Below are 20983 nucleotides of genomic sequence, written 5' to 3'. Positions count from 1 at the left end.
CTTAAGTTCCCCAGACTGCTCATTGTCTTCTCCTGTTCCTCCACTTTTTCAATCCATTTTCATGTTTCTTTCCTTGACATCTCCCACACAGAAATTTTCTTCCTCCCTCAACACTGCCCTTTCTTCTCACTGATATTTGGGGGAATCAAGTGTAGATGTGTCTCTCTAGTAGGTACTCTCCATACAGAATGAGATTGTAGGGCTATTATCCAGGACACTGTTGAATAATCACCATAACTCTTTTCACTTTCATTATGTTATTCCTCCCCTTCTCAGGTCCTCAGTGGCCTACCTTATATCTGTTGTTAATGTGGGTGTCTAGTGTTACCTAATGGAGGTGGCAGTTAGCAAAGCTGGTGGGTCAAGTTGTAATACTGACACACCTAATCAAGTCTGTTTCAGAAAAAGCTCCTTCAGTGGTGTTTCAGTGGCTTGGTAAGAGGAATGTGATAAGAAATCGTTAAGGCTTGGGATAAAATAATTTCAGGGATGTCAGAATAGAAAGAATGTTTTTCATTTTGACAGATAATGAAGTTTGGATTGTTTACAGTATCACTGGGTTTACATTGTTTTTAGTTTGACATCTCTTGTTTCTTTCAGTGGAAGTTTTTATAATTTGATGTTGATTGTTGTGGGGAAAATATTTCTTGGTTTCTGTTTTTTTAATTACTGTACTTCTCCCCAGGGTATGGTTTTCTAAAATAAAATTGATGGGTAAGAATTGCAGCAAAATTCAGATATTCATTTACCTTAATGGATACCACAACAGATAAAAATGATTAAGCAGAAGAATATGAATTAAATAGAATTTAAATTGAGAATCAGCACTATTTTTAAAAAGAGAACATTTTTTTCTTTCAGCAGTTACCTACTGAGCACCCATGCTTGGGGCTCAAAGCCCAAAGCTAAGTGCTAGTAGGGATACATAGGTGAATAAGATGTTCCTTGTCCTTAAGAATCTTACAGTCTGCTGTAAGTTTTGCTTTTAAAAGGAATGCCTTTTTTATTTCAAATTTTTAATGATGTACATTGAGTGTGCTAGTTTTGTTACTAATTTGTAATGTTTTAGTGTAGTAATATTGAAGAATAATGTTCTAAGAAGTGAAATAAGCTACATTTATGTGGTATCATCTAGATTTCTAGAGTATAAAGGGTAGAGGAGTATATGCTAAGAAGAGAGGCCAGATATCATTCAGTGCAAGAAGTTTAAACTTGATGTGGGAAGTAATGCAGCCGTGAATGTAGTCAGTCAACAACTGACATTTATTTAGCCCTTGCTTTGTGCCAGGCACTGTGCTAAGCACTAGGGATACAAAGAAAGGCAAAAACACTGTCACTGTCATGTAAGCAAGTAATTAACACAAGATATATACAGAGTAGATGGAAAGTAATCTGAGAGGGAAAGGCACTAGCAGTTGGAGGAGTAGGCCTCCTAAAGAAATGAGTCTTGAGTTGAGTTTTGAAGCCAGAGAAACTAAGGGTCGGTTCAAAGGTACAGAGTTGGGAGTATTGTATATGAGCAACAGCACGTAGACCAGAGAGTACCTGAAAGAGAAAAAAGTGTAAAACAGCTTTGAATGAGAAACAGAATGTTTTACATTTGATGCTGGAGGTGATTAGGAGCCACTGGAATTTACAGAGTAAGATGTTGGCATGTCCAGACCTTTGCGTTAGGAAAATCACTTTGACAGCTGAGTGGAGGATGGATTGGAGTGGGAGACACTTGAGGCAGGGAGACCAATTAAAAGGCTAGATAAGTGAGTTGTGATCAGTACTAAAGTGGTGGCTGTGTGAGTGGAGAAAAAGGAACATGTTGTCACATATGAAAGATGTGATGAAGGGAGAAATGTTAAGATTGACAACAATTAGATATATGGATTGAGTGAGAGTGAGAAATTGAGGATAACGCTGAGGTTGTGAGTCTGGGTGCCTGGAAAGATTGGTAGAGCCCTTGACAGAATAGGGTAGTTTGGAAGAGGGGATGGTTTTGGGGAAAAGATAATGATTTAGTTTTGGGCATAATGAATTTGAGATACCTTTAGGATATCTGGTTGGAGAGTTCTGAAGGCAGTTGATGCTTTGGAACATAACAAAGGAGAAAGACTTGAAGGTGGATATGTATAGAGATGGTAATTGTTTGCTGATGAGCTCACCAAATGAAATAACATAGAACAGGGGTTCTTTTTTTTTTTGAAAGTTTAAAAAGTATGCTTTTATCTGTGTTCAGACACTATCTGTTCTTTCTCTGGAGGTGAATATCATTTTTCAAAGTAAGTCCATCTGAATTGTCTTGGATCGCTGTATTATTGAGAGTAACTAAGTCATTCACAGTTGATCATCATACAATATTCCTGTTACTATATACAGTTTTCTCCTGGTTCTGCTCATTTCACTTTGTATCAGTTCATGTAAGACTTTTCAAGTTTTTCTGAGAGCATCTTGCTCATCATTTCTTATAGCACAATATAATTCCATCACAATCATATACCACAACTTGTTCAGCCATTTCACATCTGATGGACATCCCCTCAATTTCCAATTCTTTGCCACCACAAAAAGAGCTGCTATAATTTGGGGGGGGGACATATAAGTCCTTTTCCTTTTTGCATTTTATCTCTTTGGGATACAGCCCTAGTAATAGTATCGCTAGGTCAAAGGGTATGCAGTTTTATAGCCCTTTGTATATATAGAATGGGTTCTTAACCCTTTCTGTGTGTCATGAACTAGTTTGGTGAAGTCTAGTCAGAATAATGTTTGTAAATGCATAAAACAAAATATGTAAGGTGGCAAAGGAAACCAATTATATTAGAATAAAAATCATGGACTCCAGGTTAAGAACCCTTGGTGTACAAGGAGAAGAGGACCCATGACAGAGCCTTGAGGGACGTCCATAGTTAATGGATGTGACATGGATGAAGAATGAGCAAAGGAGACAGAATGCGCATTCAGACAAATAGGAAGTGAAACAGGAAAAAGCAATGGCATGAAAAGCCAGGGAGGAGAGTGGATCTAGAAGCAGGATTAAATGCTGCGGAGAGGTCAGGTAGGAGGAGGATTGAGAAAAAGCCATTTGATTGGGCAATTTAAAAATCACTGGTAACTTTGGAGAGAACAGTTTCTGTCACCTCTCCCACTTTCCGCCAACATGATGCCCAGTGAAGTCCCTGAATGTAGGACATAACATGATGCCTGAGCTAATAGAATTTAGTTTTGCTGACACCCTGTAATGGTGGTATCATTGGCAGGTGCTTTTTGCATATAATTCAAGTGTGTGCCTTGGTAGAGGAGTTCCATGGAATGGGAAATTGGGAGTGCTTACTGTCAGATGAAATTCCTTTATTTTAAACAGACAAACAACCCTACCAAAATTTGCTGCCTTGTTTGTAGTGAGGATTTAACCATCTCAGAGGTTAGAATTTTCACAAGGAAGACGAAAGCTTAGAGTGTTTCTGCCTCATACTTGCCCCGTTCCTCCCACCTTTCCTTTTCCTCAGGGAGATCTTTGTTATCTGAAGGTCATACCATAGTTGTTCATTTGTTTTCCCTCATCCTATTTTTTCTAACTGATAGATATCAACCTGAATTCTCCTAACAAAGGTCTGCTATCAGATACCATGACAGATGTGCCTGTGGATACAGGGACTGCCAGGACCTCCATTCCTGAGGGCCTGACAGAGGCAGAGGAAGAAGAGCTCAGATCGGAACTCACTAAGGTGAAAAAGTGTTTTCTTTGCTCAAAATTAATTACAGCCTTCTTTCTTTAAAGTTTGTAGGAGGAAAGGGTGCTGTAGTACTTATAAAATGTCACTCAATGAGAAATCATACTGTAATTGAAATCTGCTGAGGATGTTCATTCTAATCTTGGTTGTGTGTTATTGTTGCACCTGGTAATAGCGTATGTTTATATAATGTTTTGCCATTTACAAAGTACTTTACTCACAACAGCTTTTGAGGTAGGTAGTACAGATATTACTCTTCCTATTTTATAGATAAGGAAACTGAAGCTTAGAGAGATGTGACTTGTCCGTAGTCATAGTCACAGCTGGTAGCTAAATTGGGACCCAGGTTTTTCTTTCAGCATCCTCACATTGCCTCTTGAAGCCAGTGATTTGGTAGACCTGATGATAATGTTGAGTGTATATCCTTTTTCCTGATGACTTTTGTTATGGTTTTGACTTTGATGATGAGTTAGCATGGCAAGAGATAATTGTTTAAATCTTGAACACCATTAAGGGAAGACAAGGCTACGATGATAGCAGCCACCTTAAAGGTTTTTCCTTCCCCCCCCCCCCCCAAATTAGACCTGTGATTTCTTGGAGAACTTCTGGCGAGGAATCTTCTTCCACCAATTCAGAATTGCAATTTTTCTGCAACTGAGAATCTTAGAGAGCTGCCTTTGGACACTGGGAGAAAGGTTAAGTGACTTGCCAGAACCACAGAGTCAGTATGTTTGCAAGGTGGGCTTGAACTGGGGTCTTCCTGACTCTGAGAGTGGCTCTCTAGCTGCTATGCTAGGATGCTCTTAGAGATTGTTATCAATTAACTTTTTTCAAAAGATTGAGGACCTATTGGTATAACTTTTATGCATATTATCTACTAAAATGATATTTTGCTGTTTCTATTAAACTTCTTGTGATATAAGGTTAAAACTGATACACTTAAGATGGTAGGATACAGAGAAAGAAACTCACTAAACATTTTGGCAGGCTCATTGTAATTACAATTGTTATTATAAGGTTGTTCAGGTTATGGTATGTTTTATTCCATACTAAAACAAGGGACAGAGGTGGTGGCAGTACTTTTGCTGTGTCTTAAGGGACATCTTTAACACCAACATATTTTGATATTTGGAATCCAGCTTCAGGGGTTGAATAGACTGTGTTAATACACATAAGCTTCAAACACCAGCATATTAGGTTTCTTATTGTTGAGGAAAATATAACAGTTGTTCGTAAGTTGGAAAAAGCTTAAGGGAAAACAAGCTGTGGTCCAAAGGAACTGATATTTCTCATATTGTTCAGAATACCTTAAGGAGCTTATAAACCAAACACCAAGGCCTGCTCACGGTGGGATTGTTGGGTGAAGGAGTTGTTCTGTCACTTCCAGTTTGAATGGTCTGAATAATTAGAAGATATGCCATAAGCCCTGTTAGCATACTGCAAATGGTCTTGTCAGTCCACATGCATTCTCAGTATTCTGATTTCTAGGGTTTCATAGTCATTTCTCTGGTATGGAATATTCTGCAAAACTTCTGTTTCTTGGTCTTTTGGTAATGTGGAATGACTTCTTTGTTGCTATTATTAAAGTTGCATCTAGATTTATAAATGAGAAATTAGTCTGTAAACAGAATTATTTCTCTTTGGCCTTCTTCATGGAAGGTTATGACCTCCCTAATGCTACTTCCTCTTTGCTTTGGCTCACAACCGGAAAGTTACAACAGTTGCAAGATTTTGTTGCCAAATGTTCAAATGATAGGTGGTAGCTTGCTATTATTATACTTGGTAGCCTTGTAGGATTATGTGAATTTCAGCAAATTGTTATTTCATAATAGTTTTTTATTAATTATTTTTGTTTTTATATCATGTACATTTGCCTGTGCATCCCCTATACCTGCTCCCCAGAGACACAGTGGTATAGTGGATAAAGAGCTGGCCTCAGAGTCAGGAAAACTTGGGTTAAAGTCCCACTTTTGACACATACAGGTTATGTGACCCTGGCAAATGACTTAACCTCTAAGTGTTCTAGGCAACTCTCTAAAACAGAGATTTTTAACTTAGGGTCTGTGAATTAGTTTTTTTAAAAAATATTGTGATAACTATTACAATATATAAAATTGGTTTCTTTTGTAAATTTATATATTTTATATACCTAAAAACATTATTCTGAGAAGAGGGCTACAAGTTTTGCTAGACTGCTCAATGGGTCCTTAACAAAAAAGATTAAGAACTGCTCAAAAATTATAACTTTCAGAGAAGAGGTCAACATGTGTTGGTAGAGGGAGTTTCCTCATCTGGAAGTCCCCTCTACCAGTGAAATCATAGCTCCAGTGCATATCCCTACCCCTGTTAAAACAGTAGTGAGGAATTAAGCACAACTAGACATGGGCTGGACTCAAGGCTCTGTTATAGGGAGGTAGAATCCAAAGGATAATTTTCAGAAAAAAGTTTTTAAAAACAGTAATGCACATTAGACCTGAGCCATTGCAAAAGTCTTATTTAAATCAAGGAGGTAAATAAGGCTTTGTAGCCAGTGAGCGTATTAAAATATATAACAATAATGCATTTTAAATGTTGAATTCCAAGCCTAGGATGAATATTTTTGCTTTTAGGGGCCAGTTCTATAGCCTATTGAATAGGTTGAGCTAGTTTTTACTGTAGATTCAGAGACAATGTGGTGTAGCAGAAAGAGCAGTAGATTTGAGGTCAAGAGAATTGGGTTCAAATCACTGATTAGTGGTGACCTTTGGCAAGTCATTGAGTCTTTCTGAAATTTAGTTTCCTCATCTTCCTACCTAACAAAGTTGTTACAAGGAAAAACATTTCGTATAGCTTGAAGTGCAATAGAAATATGAGTTGTGATTGTTGATCATACAATAATAAACATTTTTATTATTTTGAAGGTGGAAGAAGAAATTGTGACATTACGACAGGTCCTGGCAGCCAAAGAAAGACACTGTGGTGAGCTGAAGAGGAAGCTAGGCCTGACTCCCTTGGATGGACTGAAGCAGAATCTTTCAAAGAGTTGGCATGATGTTCAGGTCTCCAACGCGTAGGTTTCCCCATGACTCTCTTTTCACTTGTAGGAGCAGCCACCTTTCTGAAATGTGCTCAGGAAATGGCCGTTCTTTCTGCCGTTTTTGTCAGAGCGTGTTAAGTTTTCGGTGACAAGGGATAAAATATACTGGGATCCAATATATTGTTTAATAACAGTATGTTAGGGATGAGTGCTGGAGTTTAGGAAATATTTTAATTATTCAAATATGGAGCTAATAACTTTTCATAATTTTGTTTTTAAAGGTAGAAGAACTAACTGGATTTTCAGGTAGAAATTGAAAAAGAGAATGACTTTCAGGAATTCAAAATGCAGGGTACTAATTCATTTTCCCACAGGGGTTGAGTTTTTTTGGTGGCACATATGGTATGGTACATATTGAAATGCATACATTTCCTTAACATAAGAACTTATATAAATTTGGAATCTCCGATCCAATAACTATTCTGATCTTCTAAAATACATATCTATTTTGGCCTGTCAGACTAAGGCAGTTCATTTGAAGAACTACATATTCTCAAAGAATGTGGGGAGTAAGAAAGCAGTCTTGACTTTTCATTATAGAACTCATTGTTCTAATTTCTCAGTTCCTGTTATAACCAGTGGGGGGTGATCATGGGTGAGCAGAGAATGTACTGTGTGAACCAGGATTCCCCTTATTTAAGAAACTATACTATAGCCTTATGGAGAAACTGGCACTTCATACGAAACATTCTAACACAAAACAGTTCTGACCTGAGAATTACACTGTTTTAAGTACAGGTATACAAGTTGTCAGGTGCATGTGGTTTTAAGGCCTGCTACTAACCATCAGTTTTCTCTTTCCTGTTTCTCCCCAAACATCTATAGGTGAGCCCCATTATTTAATGATAACAATGTATACTCAGCATATTAGAACTGAAAAGGAATTTATCACTTCTTCCAGAGCCTTAATCTGGTTTCACATGGTCTTTTAGTTCAAAGTCACACAGTATATGCTAAACAGCCAAACATCACTAAAGATAAAGGATAGAACTATTGCATTGTGCATGATGAGGATGCCAGGCTGTGAGTGGGTATTTTTTTAATAATCTATGATTCTTTGCTTTCTCCTCTGCTATTTAATATGCAATTTCAAACCCAATTCGCAATCTTGATTTAGAAATTCACCACCAGAATTTCTGTTTCTAGCTATGTGAAAACATCTGAGAAACTTGGAGAGTGGAATGAGAAAGTGACACAGTCTGACCTGTGAGTTCACCTGGCCTGTCAGCACCACTCTGCCTCTTTATCCTTCCTGTCCTGTGCTTCTCTTTCAGGTGTCAGGGAGGGCTCTGTGTGCTTGGGGTAAACTCTGATGACTAATTGGGTATTCCCCCCTCCCAATTATCAGTAAAATGAGACCAATCTTGACTTTTGCAAATCAGGGTGCAGTAGCTATAAGAAATTTCACTCAGTTACCAGACCACATTTAAAATTTCATTTTACTTGGCTCTTAACTATAATTGGATGACATTATCAAGATAATTAAAGTACTCTAGCTTCTCAGAACATTTTCCCCTTGCCTGGTTGTTCAGCAAACATATAAATGCCTTCTTTGTGTGGATTGTTATGTGGGGCAGTAAGGAAGAGCCAAAGTGTAGATAAAGTCTAGTCACTGATGGCCCTTATGGAATGATTATCATATGATAGTTCTAAGGCAAATCAGGTACTTCGACTGCAGCCAGTCTGTTCTTACATATGACTTTAAGACTTAGTGAGATGTCCCTTAAGGTCATTGGAAAGACTGTTAAATATCATGTGGAAACTTAGATTTTAGGGGCAGAAACTGAATAAGTTACTAGTACAGGACAGTTACTTCTGTACTCAGAGATCCTTTTATTTGAGGTTTTCTACAAAGTCAATAAAGATATGAGTGAGGCTCTAATCTAGCTAGAATATTTTTTTTTATAGAGAGGAAGGGCAGGAAGTACTTTTGAAGTGTTTGCTCAGCAGGACTTTTCCAGGTCTTGTTTTGAAGGAAGTATGACTAGTCATCAGAGAACATGAGCAGAAAATTCCTGTGTTTGTGCTCCCTAGCACAGCAGAGTACAGCTTAACTAGAAGGTGATGGAAGTCCATTAGCTTAGCTTGGCTTCAACTTGTACTTTGATTTCCTCATAGGAGCTGTTTCATGTTGTCCTGGTGGTTTGACTCTCACACCCTGGGTGTGTGCTGGTAGAGTACCAAGTCTCTGCTCAAGCAACGCTCAAGTAATGTTGGTACTTTCCCTTAGGACTTGCAGTAGAAGTTTTAATGTCATGTTAAAGGCTTTGGGATCCAAGCTGCTTTGGATATAAGGCAAATTTATCATGCAGGCAGTCTGAAAAGGTTTAAACTTAGTTTAGGTAGTTGTCATATTCCCGGAGGTAGGAATGGGGCCCCAATATATCTAGTGAAACCATGGCTGGGCAAGGCAGGGAAAATCTCCATTTGGAGAAATCAAAATTGGAATCTAGGGAAGCATAATATTGGAATTGGGGTCAGGAAGACCTGAGTTTGAATTCTGCCCTAGACACTTATCTGTGTGACCCTAGAGAAGTCACTTAACCTCACTAAGCCTCAGTTTCCTTATCTGCAAAATAGGTTATTTTTATATATATATATATTTACATTATATATAAAATAGGTTACTAATAGCACTTGCCTCAGGAGCAACAGAAATAATATAAATGATATCTATTGTGGATGCTGAGGTGTGCATCAACGGAGATTCAAGCTGGGAAGGTCAGTACTGATGAAGAAGGAAAGACTCATACAGTGTTGGAGAGCCAACTATTTGTCTGACTTAACCTGTCTTCTCAAAACTTTTGGGCTTTTATGGTGGCTACATCTATTCCCTTACCCTAAGCTGACATGTTGGTGAGGCTGGCTCCTTTCAGATTCTGCTGTTCTGGTAAGGCTCTGGGCTCAGACATAGCTTAATTGAGAGTGGAGACTTAGAGGGCAGGGCAGACTTTGTACCAGTTGAAGGTATTTCTAAGGTATTATTAATAATTGCCACAAAATCATCCTTTTTCTCTATTAGCTCAAAATACTTAGAAGTCTTATTTTTTACTGTGAGACAAATAGTGGTAAGTTGGACTGGTCTCTGGGGAGGGAAATAGGGGTAGAGAAGTTGGAGTTGGCATCCCCCAAATCCTTTAGTAACACAGCTGTGGAAATCAAGAGTAAGATGGAGATGAAATCCTAATGTAATGAAAAATTTTGAACACAAAATATTAATGCCACCATTAAGAAAGTTTAACTCAGTTGATGTTAACTGGAAAAGTTTAGGAAACTTGATTTTTGCATTTCCCACATCAAAATGAAGAAATCCAAGTGTGTGTTGTCTAAAACTGATGATTGATAAGATTATATGTTTTGCTAGAAGTATCATGTTGTGATAAGCTTGGGATTTTTCTGAGGAGCAGCTGTATCTTGTAATATTCCACTAAGGCTTATATTCCAGTGGGAAAAGAATATTAATTTAATATTTTAGCTATTTTTTGGGGGGTGGTGGCTTGTTATCTTAAAGGATAGATGTTCCTGCTATGTATAAATTAACTACTAATTCCTGATGATGGGGAGAGTTATAAAGGTGATTTAAAAACCTGGAATTTGCTACTAGAATATAGAAGGAAAATATGCTCACTGGAGTTGGATCTGCTTGAAACATTGATATTTGCTACCAAGTAAAAGCATAGTACTTGGAAGTACCTAGTTGATGCCTTTATCAGGCTACTTATAGTTGGGGAAAGATTAAATTGCTCAAGTTAAGCTTGAATGCCTATACCTATTATTTATTTAGTTATAGGGAAAGTGGCTGCTAGCAGTATTGGTACCATATTTTCTAACATCCGTGTATTTGTAGATATCTTTCAGCAAGCAGCACATTGGAGGACTGGAGTGAGAAATTAACCCATTCAGAAGCGTGAGTGTCTGAAACTTTAGTGCAAAATATTCTATGTTTTTGTATGGGTTGAAAAAACTTTGATATAATTAAAAGTTTCTGTTCTTATCTAATTACTTCCTTTGACTCAAATTATTTGCCCAGTTGGGAAAAATATGTTTCATTATTTAGGGAACATAACAGAGCTATGGGTTACCTCACCCTCAGTAGTTTCCTATTTCATTTGGTTATAGGGTGGGGATAATGAAAACCCTGAGTCACAAGTTGATTTGCAGTCTAGATTAGTGATGATGGGAGTGACCACCCTTGTAATAAAAGTCAGTGAATGTTGTGGGGTCAGTAAACTTTTAGTTGTAAATATCTTCTGACTCCCCTTCCCCCTTTGTTCTCCTCTCCCTTCTCCCCTCTGCACTTCCCTAGATGAACAATGCTTAGAAGTGGTACTGGGAACTGATGGCCAGCCTAAAGAGAAGAGAAAATAGAAGAATAAGATCAGGGAACAGCAGAGGGAGGAAAAAGTGCATATGTTGGGGAGGGTAGAATGCTGCCAGCTTCACAGATGCCATTCAATGGCACCAGTGTCTTAGAGTATCCTCAGTACAGATTCTTTTCCTAATGAGTTGTTCAGCACACCCTTTATTTTCAGTTTTCACAGGCAAGAGAAGCCCTAAAATAAAGAAACTAGATCCTATGCCTTATTTTAAGAGAGTATGGGGGGAGCAGCTAGGTGGTGCAGTGAGTTGAGTAGAGCACCAGCCCTAGAGTCAGGAGTTCCTGTGTTCAAATGTGGCCTCAGACACTTGACACACTTACTAGCTGTGTGACCTTAGGCAAGTCACTTAACCCCAATTGCCCTACCTTCCTCCCTCAAAAAAAAAAAAGTATGGAAACAAAGGATATCCTCCCTCCCCCCCAACCCTCTGCCCCACTTATCTCTTACTCTGACACCACACTAGAAGAATGAAGCAAGTCAACAGAAGCAGAAATTTTATTGTTATTTTTTGAATTATTGAATTTAATTATTTTAATTTTATTTTGAAAAAAAATTTCATCCTGTCTCTATTTCCTTTGCTTTGTGTATATAAAAAGAAAAATGCATTACATCATTCATATGGGTTGATACTTCAAGGTATTCTTAAATTCTGTTTTTTTTTAAACCTAAGATAATCCTCAAGCTCATCTTATAAGTAGTAGCTATACTCCTATCTAGAATTGTTGTTTTCAAAATATTCTTCCGCCATTGTTGTCTGGGTGAAAAGGCTTTGCTTTTTGTCTTGTTTCACTCTTCTCACTTGTCACATTTTGTTTAGCACAAATATAGATGGGATTATGTAAGGCCTTCCTTTTAAAGCCCTCATTTATTAAGTTTAGAATGTTAAAATGTAGTTTTTTAAAGAAAAATCAAGTTTGAAGAGTAGGTCTTGTTTTGAATTTCTGAAACTACATTTTCAAGTGGTTTATTCATCCTGGAGTCAGTCTTGCTAAGCTCCTTTTGATTTAAAAAATAGATTCTTAGCAATTATTAATTAGTGTTAGATTAAAAGTATTTGTGGCCCTAAGTCTGTAAATAAAATTACCTATTTTCCCTTCAGAGAGTTTGTACCGATTTCACTCAGGTTTAGAACTTTAATTAAAGTGTAAGATGTGACTAAATATTGTTGATTAATCTAGGAAAAAAGAATTGCCAGGTTTGGGAAAGCTAAGGAAACAAGCAGGGAATGTCCTTACTTTTTTGCCAGCAGATGGGTTCTGGATAGTGAGTGCCAGGTTCTTCTGGGCAGAAGAGCCTTGCCCCAATCAGTTAGTGCCACAACCTCTCTATAGTTGTAATAACAGATTTTGTTGTGGGACTTGCATTTCTGTAGTAAGGAACCTTTTGAATTTGCATGTGCTTGAGATTGTGTGGGTGGCAGCATAGAACTGGCTAACTGTTGAGGTAGAGAATGGAAGACAGACCCAAATCACTTGGCTGAAACAAATGAAGACTACAGTGTAATTGTTAAGAGAGTGATGTTAAATGAGATCCTTTCAGATATTTGGTAGTTTCTTAAAAAAAAAAAATTGTACAGGATTTTCTTTCTCTGATGGAACATTTTATCTGAATTACTCAGCTTTTTTGAGTATTTGAGTAAAAGAATTGAAATGATTCAGTTGCTTCACATTGAAGTTTATACTATCTTGGAAGGAGAAATGTTTCTATACAGGCATTTACTTACATCTGCCACTTATTGTTTGACCTTGTGGAAGTAACTCAAACTCTCAGAGCCTTAATTTTCTCATTAGTATAATGAAAGCCTTGGACTGGATGAGCTCTAAGGTCTCTTTAAGTTCTAAGATGTAGTTACTTCTGTTACTAAAAAAAAAAAAAAAAGTAGTCTCCTTGGGCCCCTGAGGGTATTTAGAGCAGATTCCAGAGCTTGGTCAGATCTAACTTGTTGGTGTTATGGTTGTTACAACATTTTGTTTTTGAAGTAGAAAGGCATTCTTGACTCTTGGAAATGTTGCAGTAACACATTAGATTCAGTATGAGGAGGGGGACATTTTGAAGGGTCCATTTTTTCCAAAGCCTGGTTATGTATTTATCTTTCTTAGCAGTTGTTGAAGTCTGGGAGTGGGATTTTCTTGCCAGGGTTTTAGGTGGTTAATTTTTTCCCTTTACTAGTAAGAACTCGTTGACAATAACATAGATCTTATGACCATTTCTTTGATTCAGTGCTTACTAAACTCCTGTTATGCTATACATAGGGCTCTGTGCTAGGGCTGACATTCATATAGCATTTTAAGGTTTGCAGATGATTTCTATAGATTGTCCCATTTGATCTTCACTACATTTCTGGAGCAGGTGCTATTATTATCCTCATTCTACAGATAAGAAGACTGAGGTTAAGTGACCTTCCCAAAGTCATGTAGCAAATAAGTAGAGGAGAAGGAATTAAAAATCAGGTTTTTCTGGCTTTAAGGAAGATCATATGTAACAGAATAAAATACACTTTAAGTATGTGACAGGTGCAGAAAATTAGTACACAGTGCTCTGAGAAGCCCAGCTTATGAGATCTGATCATATACATCTAAGGAGGGATCAGGGCAAGCGAAGTAAAAAAAACAAAAAGATAATAAATAATTTTCTCATTTACTTCAAACCCCAGAGTCAGTCTAGAAGTGAATTGTCCCCTACTACCCACCCACCCCCAATCTAGTAAGTATTCATAGAGTACCATCTTTGAATTGTTCTGACAGTTTGGGGGGAAACATTCCCAAAGAGCATTGTAGTTGGGGTAAGATGACTTGATACACAGGAATCGACTGGAGAACACTATAAGATACTAAATAATAAAGTATTAGCTTATGTGATACAGATAGTAAAAGATCAATATGACTTATCATAATCATGGAGACGTTCAAAGAGGTCTTAGCATAATCAGGGAGGAGGAAGACTTGAATTTGACCTAGAAGGATGGATAAGACTTAATTAGGTAAAGTGGAGCAGACATTAATAGTATGGGCATAGTTGCTAGGGTAAGAATGAGAATAGAGTGAGTGGTTAGGAGACAGTGAGGATGTTGGCCTGATTAGAATAAGGATTTCAAGAGATTGTAGTAGTCCTTGGATGCCAGCTTGAAGAGTTTGAACTTGTAGACAGTGAGGAGCCATTGAAGGATTTTGAACAAGGGAGTAATAATGATGAAAAAATGTTTAAGGAAGATTAATTTCTGAAACAATACTGCAGAAGGAAATAAGGAAAGTCTTTTATTTTGGAACTTTAACCAAATGACTTAACAGTCTGATTATGATCTTATTAGAGAGTACTGTTAGACACTTGTGTGAACTAACATAATATATTGATAAGTACTAGCCTCCTATAGACTGGATCTCTCAGAATAGGTTAAATCTTACTTGTTTCAAAGTGATTTTAGACTTAAGATATATTCAACTTCACCAAAGATTTCTCCTCATTTGACCCTAGATGACATGACTGTAAAATGCAGGCTATAAGCCTTTATTACCATCATGGTTCTTGATGCTACAATATAGGCTGCATGACTTCTGGTTGCTTCTCGAGATGAGTAAATCTTAACTTTTTGTTTGTGATGATTGATGAATAAGGTTGGGCAGTTCAAGTTTCTAACTCTGATTTGAGTACTCTCTTCCCTGGAATATTTATTGGCTATAGCTTAGCCACTAAATTTTGTGTTAGTGCCAAATTCCTTATCTCAAATAATGAAAATAATTTCAAAAGTACCCTTGAGAAAGGGGTATGTGCTTAGTGGCTGTTGGTAGAAAGCAAGGGACTAAAACAGGAATCAACCTCAGTGTTAGATTCAAGATGAAATTCTATAAACAGTGATATTTGAAATGAGAGTGTTAAAATTGAACTCTTTATCCTGTCCCAAAGGGAAGTTATGAGAATAATACAAGGAATTCTTATGTTTGAGGTGATAATAGGGGAAGAAAAAACTTCTGAACATTGAAAACGTGTGCATTTAGACCACAGATGGCAGAAAAATGGATTTGTTCTGGATCTTTGCTATGAACTGCCCTTTACATACTGGCATAATACTGATGTAATCATGATAAGAATTATGAACTAAGGTATTGATGAATATTAGCTTAATGTTTCTTAAGTGTGTCTGAAAGTAACTGCAAGGACTTTCCTAGCTCTTGCCTTGAAAATGGTACTCATCCTCCTGTCCAGTTGTCATTTCCATAATGGTCTCTGTCATTCTAGTTCTGTTATCCAGATCTTTTTTGTTTTTCAGTGATGAAAGCTTAATTCAGCATCCTTGAGGAAAGGGGAAAATAAGTATGAGTTGTAGGAGAGAAGGATTGTGAGCCACAAGATAAATCCAAATTTAGCTTGGTTATATGCTTTTGAAAAAAATGTGGTTTAATACTGCTTATAAGCACTTAACAGGCAAAGCTGCTTCCCTTTCTTAGGGGCACCATAAAAAGGGCCCCATGTGGAAGTGGAGGAGAAGCTTTTCTGTGGCAGCACCATTATTCACTAACTTACTGGAATCTTTCCTTTGGGGAACCTTTTCCAGAATGTGAGAATGCTTTTTCCTTGCCTGGTGGGTGGAAGCCTTCTCATTCTTGTTTGGTTGGTTTAACGTATTTTTCTTCTATCTAGTTACAAGAAGACTCAGGAAACTCTCTCCCAGGCAGGACAGAAGACTTCAGCTGCCCTATCCAATGTTGGCTCTGCTATCAGCAGGAAACTTGGAGATATGAGGTAGGACCCCTTTGAAATGTCATTAATCTTTGGCCTGAGTTTCTGTTGGGAAAGAGTTTGTTAGAGAGAGTGTAAGACTTGCTTCTAAGTTTGTGACTTACCAAAGTATGGTAGCTTGTAATTGGGTCTTAGAAAGGAAGAGTCTATGGCCAAACTCAACATAGAGTCCAGTGATTTCAGCTCCTAACTCCTTTTTCCGTCTGCCTGACTTTTGTCATGTTGCTTAACAGCACGTCCATTTGAGTGCCCCAAGACAGAAGCGAAGTTAGGAAATTAGTATATTCTGTTCTTTGATAGCCACACCAGGTTTGGTGGTGGTAAGGTAATAGATAATCTTAGAAGAGACCCATAACTATTAAGAGTTAGTTGCAAGTAATTTAGGAGATCATCTAACCCAATTAGCTCATTTTTAGAGATGAGGAAAACTGAATTTAAAGATTTGCCTAGGGTTACATAGTAAGTTAATGGCAGAAGTTGATACTAACAGCTCTAGAGTGTCTTTTTTTTGGCTCTTTTGGATTTGATTTCCCTGTATTTCCCCCTTTATCACCAGATAATTGAGATTTGGCTCATGATGTTTCTTATAGAGTACTAACAGCAATATGCATGCAGGATACTATAATTCATATGTGATGTCAGTATCTGACTTTGACCACAGTACACATATGGAATATTTCCACAAACAAGTTCATCCTTATGGTTAGCTTCTATAGTATGATTTTTTTTCCTTCATCAGTTTGATTTTCCAAATCTCATATAAGTTAATGAAAAGAATTGCTAAACCTTAAGTTTGTGGAGGTCAGAATCAGTATTTTAATCAACATCTGATGGAATTTTAGATTTTGTAAAAGAGTTTTGATTTTGTGGTAGAACTGTTTCATGATGAATTAAATCTAAATATTCATACATTTTTAAAACCTAAACTTACCATAGGAGAGGTGTAACATCTCTGTATTTGAACCTCTTGCGTAATCCAATTTTTAATCTAATTTTTCTTTTGTGTATCATGAATGATTTTTCCTTTACCTGGGATTTATTTTGCCTCAGAGCTGTCCCGTTTATAGACTAGACAACTGTGAGCAGAGAAAGTTCTTAGTGGGAAACAAATACAAAGTAAGATTGTCCTAGTGATGTTTCTCCCATATTTGCTTGACATGTTAAAATAGGAGCACTTCAGTGTATCTTTCAGTCAAAGTTTGTAGCTGACTTTCCCACCTAGTGAAAGGTGTTCCTTTAAAGCAGGTGTTCCTATATTTTTGCTTCACTGTGAGGTAAGGAAGACAACATAGTGTGTTTGCTAGTATTTCTAATTAATGGTTACAAACATCACCTTCTCCATGCTTTGTGTGGTCATGGGAAATCATTTGGTAGAGCCTCAGCAAAAAGGACTTTGCCTCCAACTCTGAAGAAAAGCTAACAGATACTAATCTTAAGTAAACTAATGTGTACAACACCTATAAAGCAAACTCTGGAGGTGTTTTGTGCAAGTTCTTGTAACAAGTTTCATTTGAAATTACACTGGACAGTTACTTCATCGAAGCTGCACTGCTGGGGACTCCTCCTTCCCTCCTTGGGCCTGTGGGGAGCTCAGGTGGTAAGCACTGGTAGTAATCTCAGATCATATGCTTCTGGTTAGTATCACATTCTCATTTTTCTTATAATCTGTCATTCAGAGATTAATTATTTTTAATAACATACTTTGAGCCATCTTGGGAATTGTACTTTCTCAGAATAGTGCCACTTGTTGGTCATGCTTTGCCTTGAAATAATTTTTTTTAGGGTTTGAGAAATAGCTAAGAAGTTCTCGAAAACACAAATGTTTGACAGGCATGAGTTATAAAATCACTTTTATTTCCAAATATATCCTTCACTCTACTGAGTGAATTACAAAGAATTAAAAAGAACAGCAGAAAGCAGTTCAGCAAAACTAACTGACTCATCAATGAGTCTGATACTGTATGTAATGTTCTGTATTCAGGCTTCCTTCTAGTTTCCCAACATCAGACTCTGCAGTGGCTTGATTTCTTTAGACATCTTTTGAAAAAAGGTAGTTTACTTGTTATGCAACAATTTTAGCTTGAGATCTTCAAGCCAATATTGATTTATATCTTGCAAATGAAAAAGTATGACAGTTTTCAAGTTTTTGGCTTATTCATATGTGGAACTTCACCCAGCTCATTAAAACTAGATGGCTCTCCAATTCCATCAAATTATCCTGAATGGAAATTGGGTCAAGATTGACTGAAATTTTAATGCTGACTTCCAGCAAACTAAGTAAGATTCAGAGGACTGACTGATCCTTTTTAAGGCATATATAATAAACATTTTTCTTTACTGTAAGACTTAACATGGTCCTATTTCTAGTTCTAAATATTTTCAAGGGGAGTTGCATCTCCTTTGTTTTCCTGATGCTGGAGCTAAGAAGATTTATTTAGGTTCTGGAACTCTGTACAATTCATGATTACTGAAACTGAAAGTTAAATTTTGAGAATGACGGGAAGACTTCCATTTATGAGAATTGTGACTCGTTGTCCCCAGTGCATGTGATCTTAGATTATGGGGAGTGTAGTTACTTGCCTGCAGTGGAGAGATTTCTTTTGAATGAATAAAGTGCTCACTATTTCTTTACACTTATCTTCCACTTTTTCTGCTCTGTCTTGCTGTTCTGTGTGTGTCTATGTCCTGGACAAGAAGGAGGTAGGGAGTTGGAAGTTGAAGCTAAGTCTCCTTGAAATCATTGCTTTCCCCTTTTAACATAAGGGAAGCAATTTCTGTTTTCCATTTGGCTGATGAGATTCAAGGTAACTAAAGGAATTTACATTTTTTTTGCTGATCTCCTAGAGCTGGTACTTCTGTCAAAGTCTCCTTAACATAGACTATATACTTGGTTATAGCTCGAAAGTGAACTTTCCAGTGACCTCCATTTAATTAACTGTGTATGCCTAAGACTTCCTTCCCTGAAAGTTTAGTACACTCTTAAAGTACTCCTGTTCTTTTTTCTTAGATAAACTGGCTGAAGCAAGATCCTTGACTCTATTCATGAGTTTTAAACCTAGAGTTCACATCATTCCTTGACAGCATAAATAGATTCAAGCAGGGTTTAGATAAATCCATGGAGAGGGTAGGTAGTTCCATACAGGATTGTTATGGTATGAACTTTCAAAATATATTCTAAATATTTTGTGGGCACTGTCACAGAAAGTAAGCGTGTAGCTCTTCCAAGATATATGTACGTTGGTGCCCCTGTCCAAGTTAGAATCCTGAGCTTTTAGAACCATTGATCTAACTTAGTTTTGTATGTCTAATGTTCTTAAATCATTTCATCATTACAGTGGGAAACTTCTAGTAGCTTCCTCATGTGACCTCTAGATTGTCGAGAGTAGAAGGACATTAAATTTTAGAATACTTAGTCATATTATGAGGATGAATGATTGTTTCTGAAGTGTTTGGAAAAAAAGAATATCAGAAGCCTATCTGATGGTGTCCACAATGGATTTATTTTAAAATCTTACTCCAAATTTGAAAACAAATAATTTAACTGAGCCAGTTAATTCAATTATCTCTGCTTCTCATTCAGATGACTTGCTCAGTGTACTTTGGTATTCATTCCAGTGGCTGAAAAAAAGCACTTCATATTATTGATGCAATGCATCCTTGCTCATAAACCATTAAATGGTGGAAAACTGTGAACTGGGCAGGTACATATTTGAGTGTGCCTGAAATGCCCTTTAATTATCATATGGAAATTTTGAATATCATAAAGACAAACACTGCATGTATGGAGGTCAAATTGCTTCACAGTTTGTATCTCTGTTACTTTTTATGCTCTTTTTTTGGTGACTGTTCCAGATAAGGGTTATGAATGCATATGGATTTCTTGAAAATGACTGTTTATGGTATTAAAGATAAACTGTACAAAAAGATCAAAATACCATGTGTGCTGCATGAATAGGTATGCATTCAGTTTGGGTCTGTCATTTTTCTTACTGAATATAGACTACAAGGAGTTAATTCTTAAGCTAGTACTTGAATAGTTTGGGGTCAGGAGTCTAATATGGTATTCTGTCATATCATTATGCACCCTCACATGAGAACATCAGTGATTAAAACACTCAGGTTTTGGAGAGGTAGTATTATTTGTTGAACCTCACAATGAGTTTGCACACATGGGCTCTTGGGCTTGTTAGCCTCTCTTCAAGTTTGTAAGGGCATAGGGAGGTATTGTAGTTTAGAGGCAAAAATCTTTTGTAAGTGGCTTACTAAAGGGAGGGGTGGTGAGGAGTGGCTTTCTGGAACAGAGGGGCTATTGAGCCAGTCTGGGTGGCTGGATTTCCTTGCCTAACTTTGTTTTTTTTTTTTTTTCTTTCTTCCTGCTGCCAATTATTTTGTGTTTTTAGGGCTCATCCCTTCTCACATTCCTTTAGGTAAGACTGACCCACCATAAATATAAGATGAAAGGCTTTCTCCGGAAAGCAAGATAAGACTGACATACTGAATCAATTCTAGCTGGCCAGTATTCTCAGAAAGACAGGGCTGCATGGGGGGGAGGGGGGGGGTTAGTGAGTGTGTGTGTGTGTGTGTGTGTGTGTGTGTGTGTGTGTGTGTGATGTGTGTGATGTGTCCTAAACAGTGCTAGACTCTGCCACTCTGTTATTTTCCCTTAGCACTGTTTTAGGAGGATTTTCATGGTTCTTAGAACTTGTGCCATTTTCTCCTCAATTACAACCTGAGGTGTTGGGTTCAATACTAATGCAATGGCAGCTCTTGGTGCTGTATGCCTCATACTCTTTCAACACTTTCCTCCTCTTTTAAAAAGCAGCTTAATTCAACAAACATTTAAGTGCCTACTATTTGCAGTGGGGAAGATGTAAAAATGAAAGACAATACATTTTCTGCCTTTCAGGTGTTTACAATCCAATAAGAGGGATGTGATAAGGTAGATTATGACAAACACAAAGGAGAAGATGAGGAGGGAGAGAACATTTTGAGTTGGATGAATCAGGGTGATGAGGATGAATCAGGGTGACGAGGTAACACCAGAGGCCATCTTTGAAAGCTTTCAGTGGGTGGAG

General features: G+C 37.3%; 1 protein-coding gene across 11 annotated transcripts in view; it reads left to right on the top strand.

Moving 5' to 3' along the window:
* Nucleotides 1–20983, top strand: part of TPD52L2 (TPD52 like 2) — a 28330-nt gene that overhangs the window by 1616 nt on the left and 5731 nt on the right. For 2 of the 11 annotated variants that reach the window (XM_036749188.1, XM_036749184.1), the window contains exons 2-6: nucleotides 3571–3713; nucleotides 6620–6768; nucleotides 7942–8001; nucleotides 10643–10702; nucleotides 15810–15911. In XM_036749188.1, the coding sequence (XP_036605083.1) occupies nucleotides 3571–3713; nucleotides 6620–6768; nucleotides 7942–8001; nucleotides 10643–10702; nucleotides 15810–15911 (514 nt within the window). Of the gene's footprint in view, nucleotides 1–3570; nucleotides 3714–6619; nucleotides 6769–7941; nucleotides 8002–10642; nucleotides 10703–15809; nucleotides 15912–20308; nucleotides 20336–20983 lie in introns of all 11 variants that reach the window. The other 9 variants (XM_036749192.1, XM_036749189.1, XM_036749193.1 and 6 more) reach the window with 7 other exon arrangements.

Source organism: Trichosurus vulpecula, chromosome 3, assembly GCF_011100635.1.
Source record: "Trichosurus vulpecula isolate mTriVul1 chromosome 3, mTriVul1.pri, whole genome shotgun sequence".
NCBI classification, from domain to species: domain Eukaryota; kingdom Metazoa; phylum Chordata; class Mammalia; order Diprotodontia; family Phalangeridae; genus Trichosurus; species Trichosurus vulpecula.
Note: the sequence above shows the minus strand (reverse complement) of the source record. Positions and strands in the feature narration are given on the sequence as shown.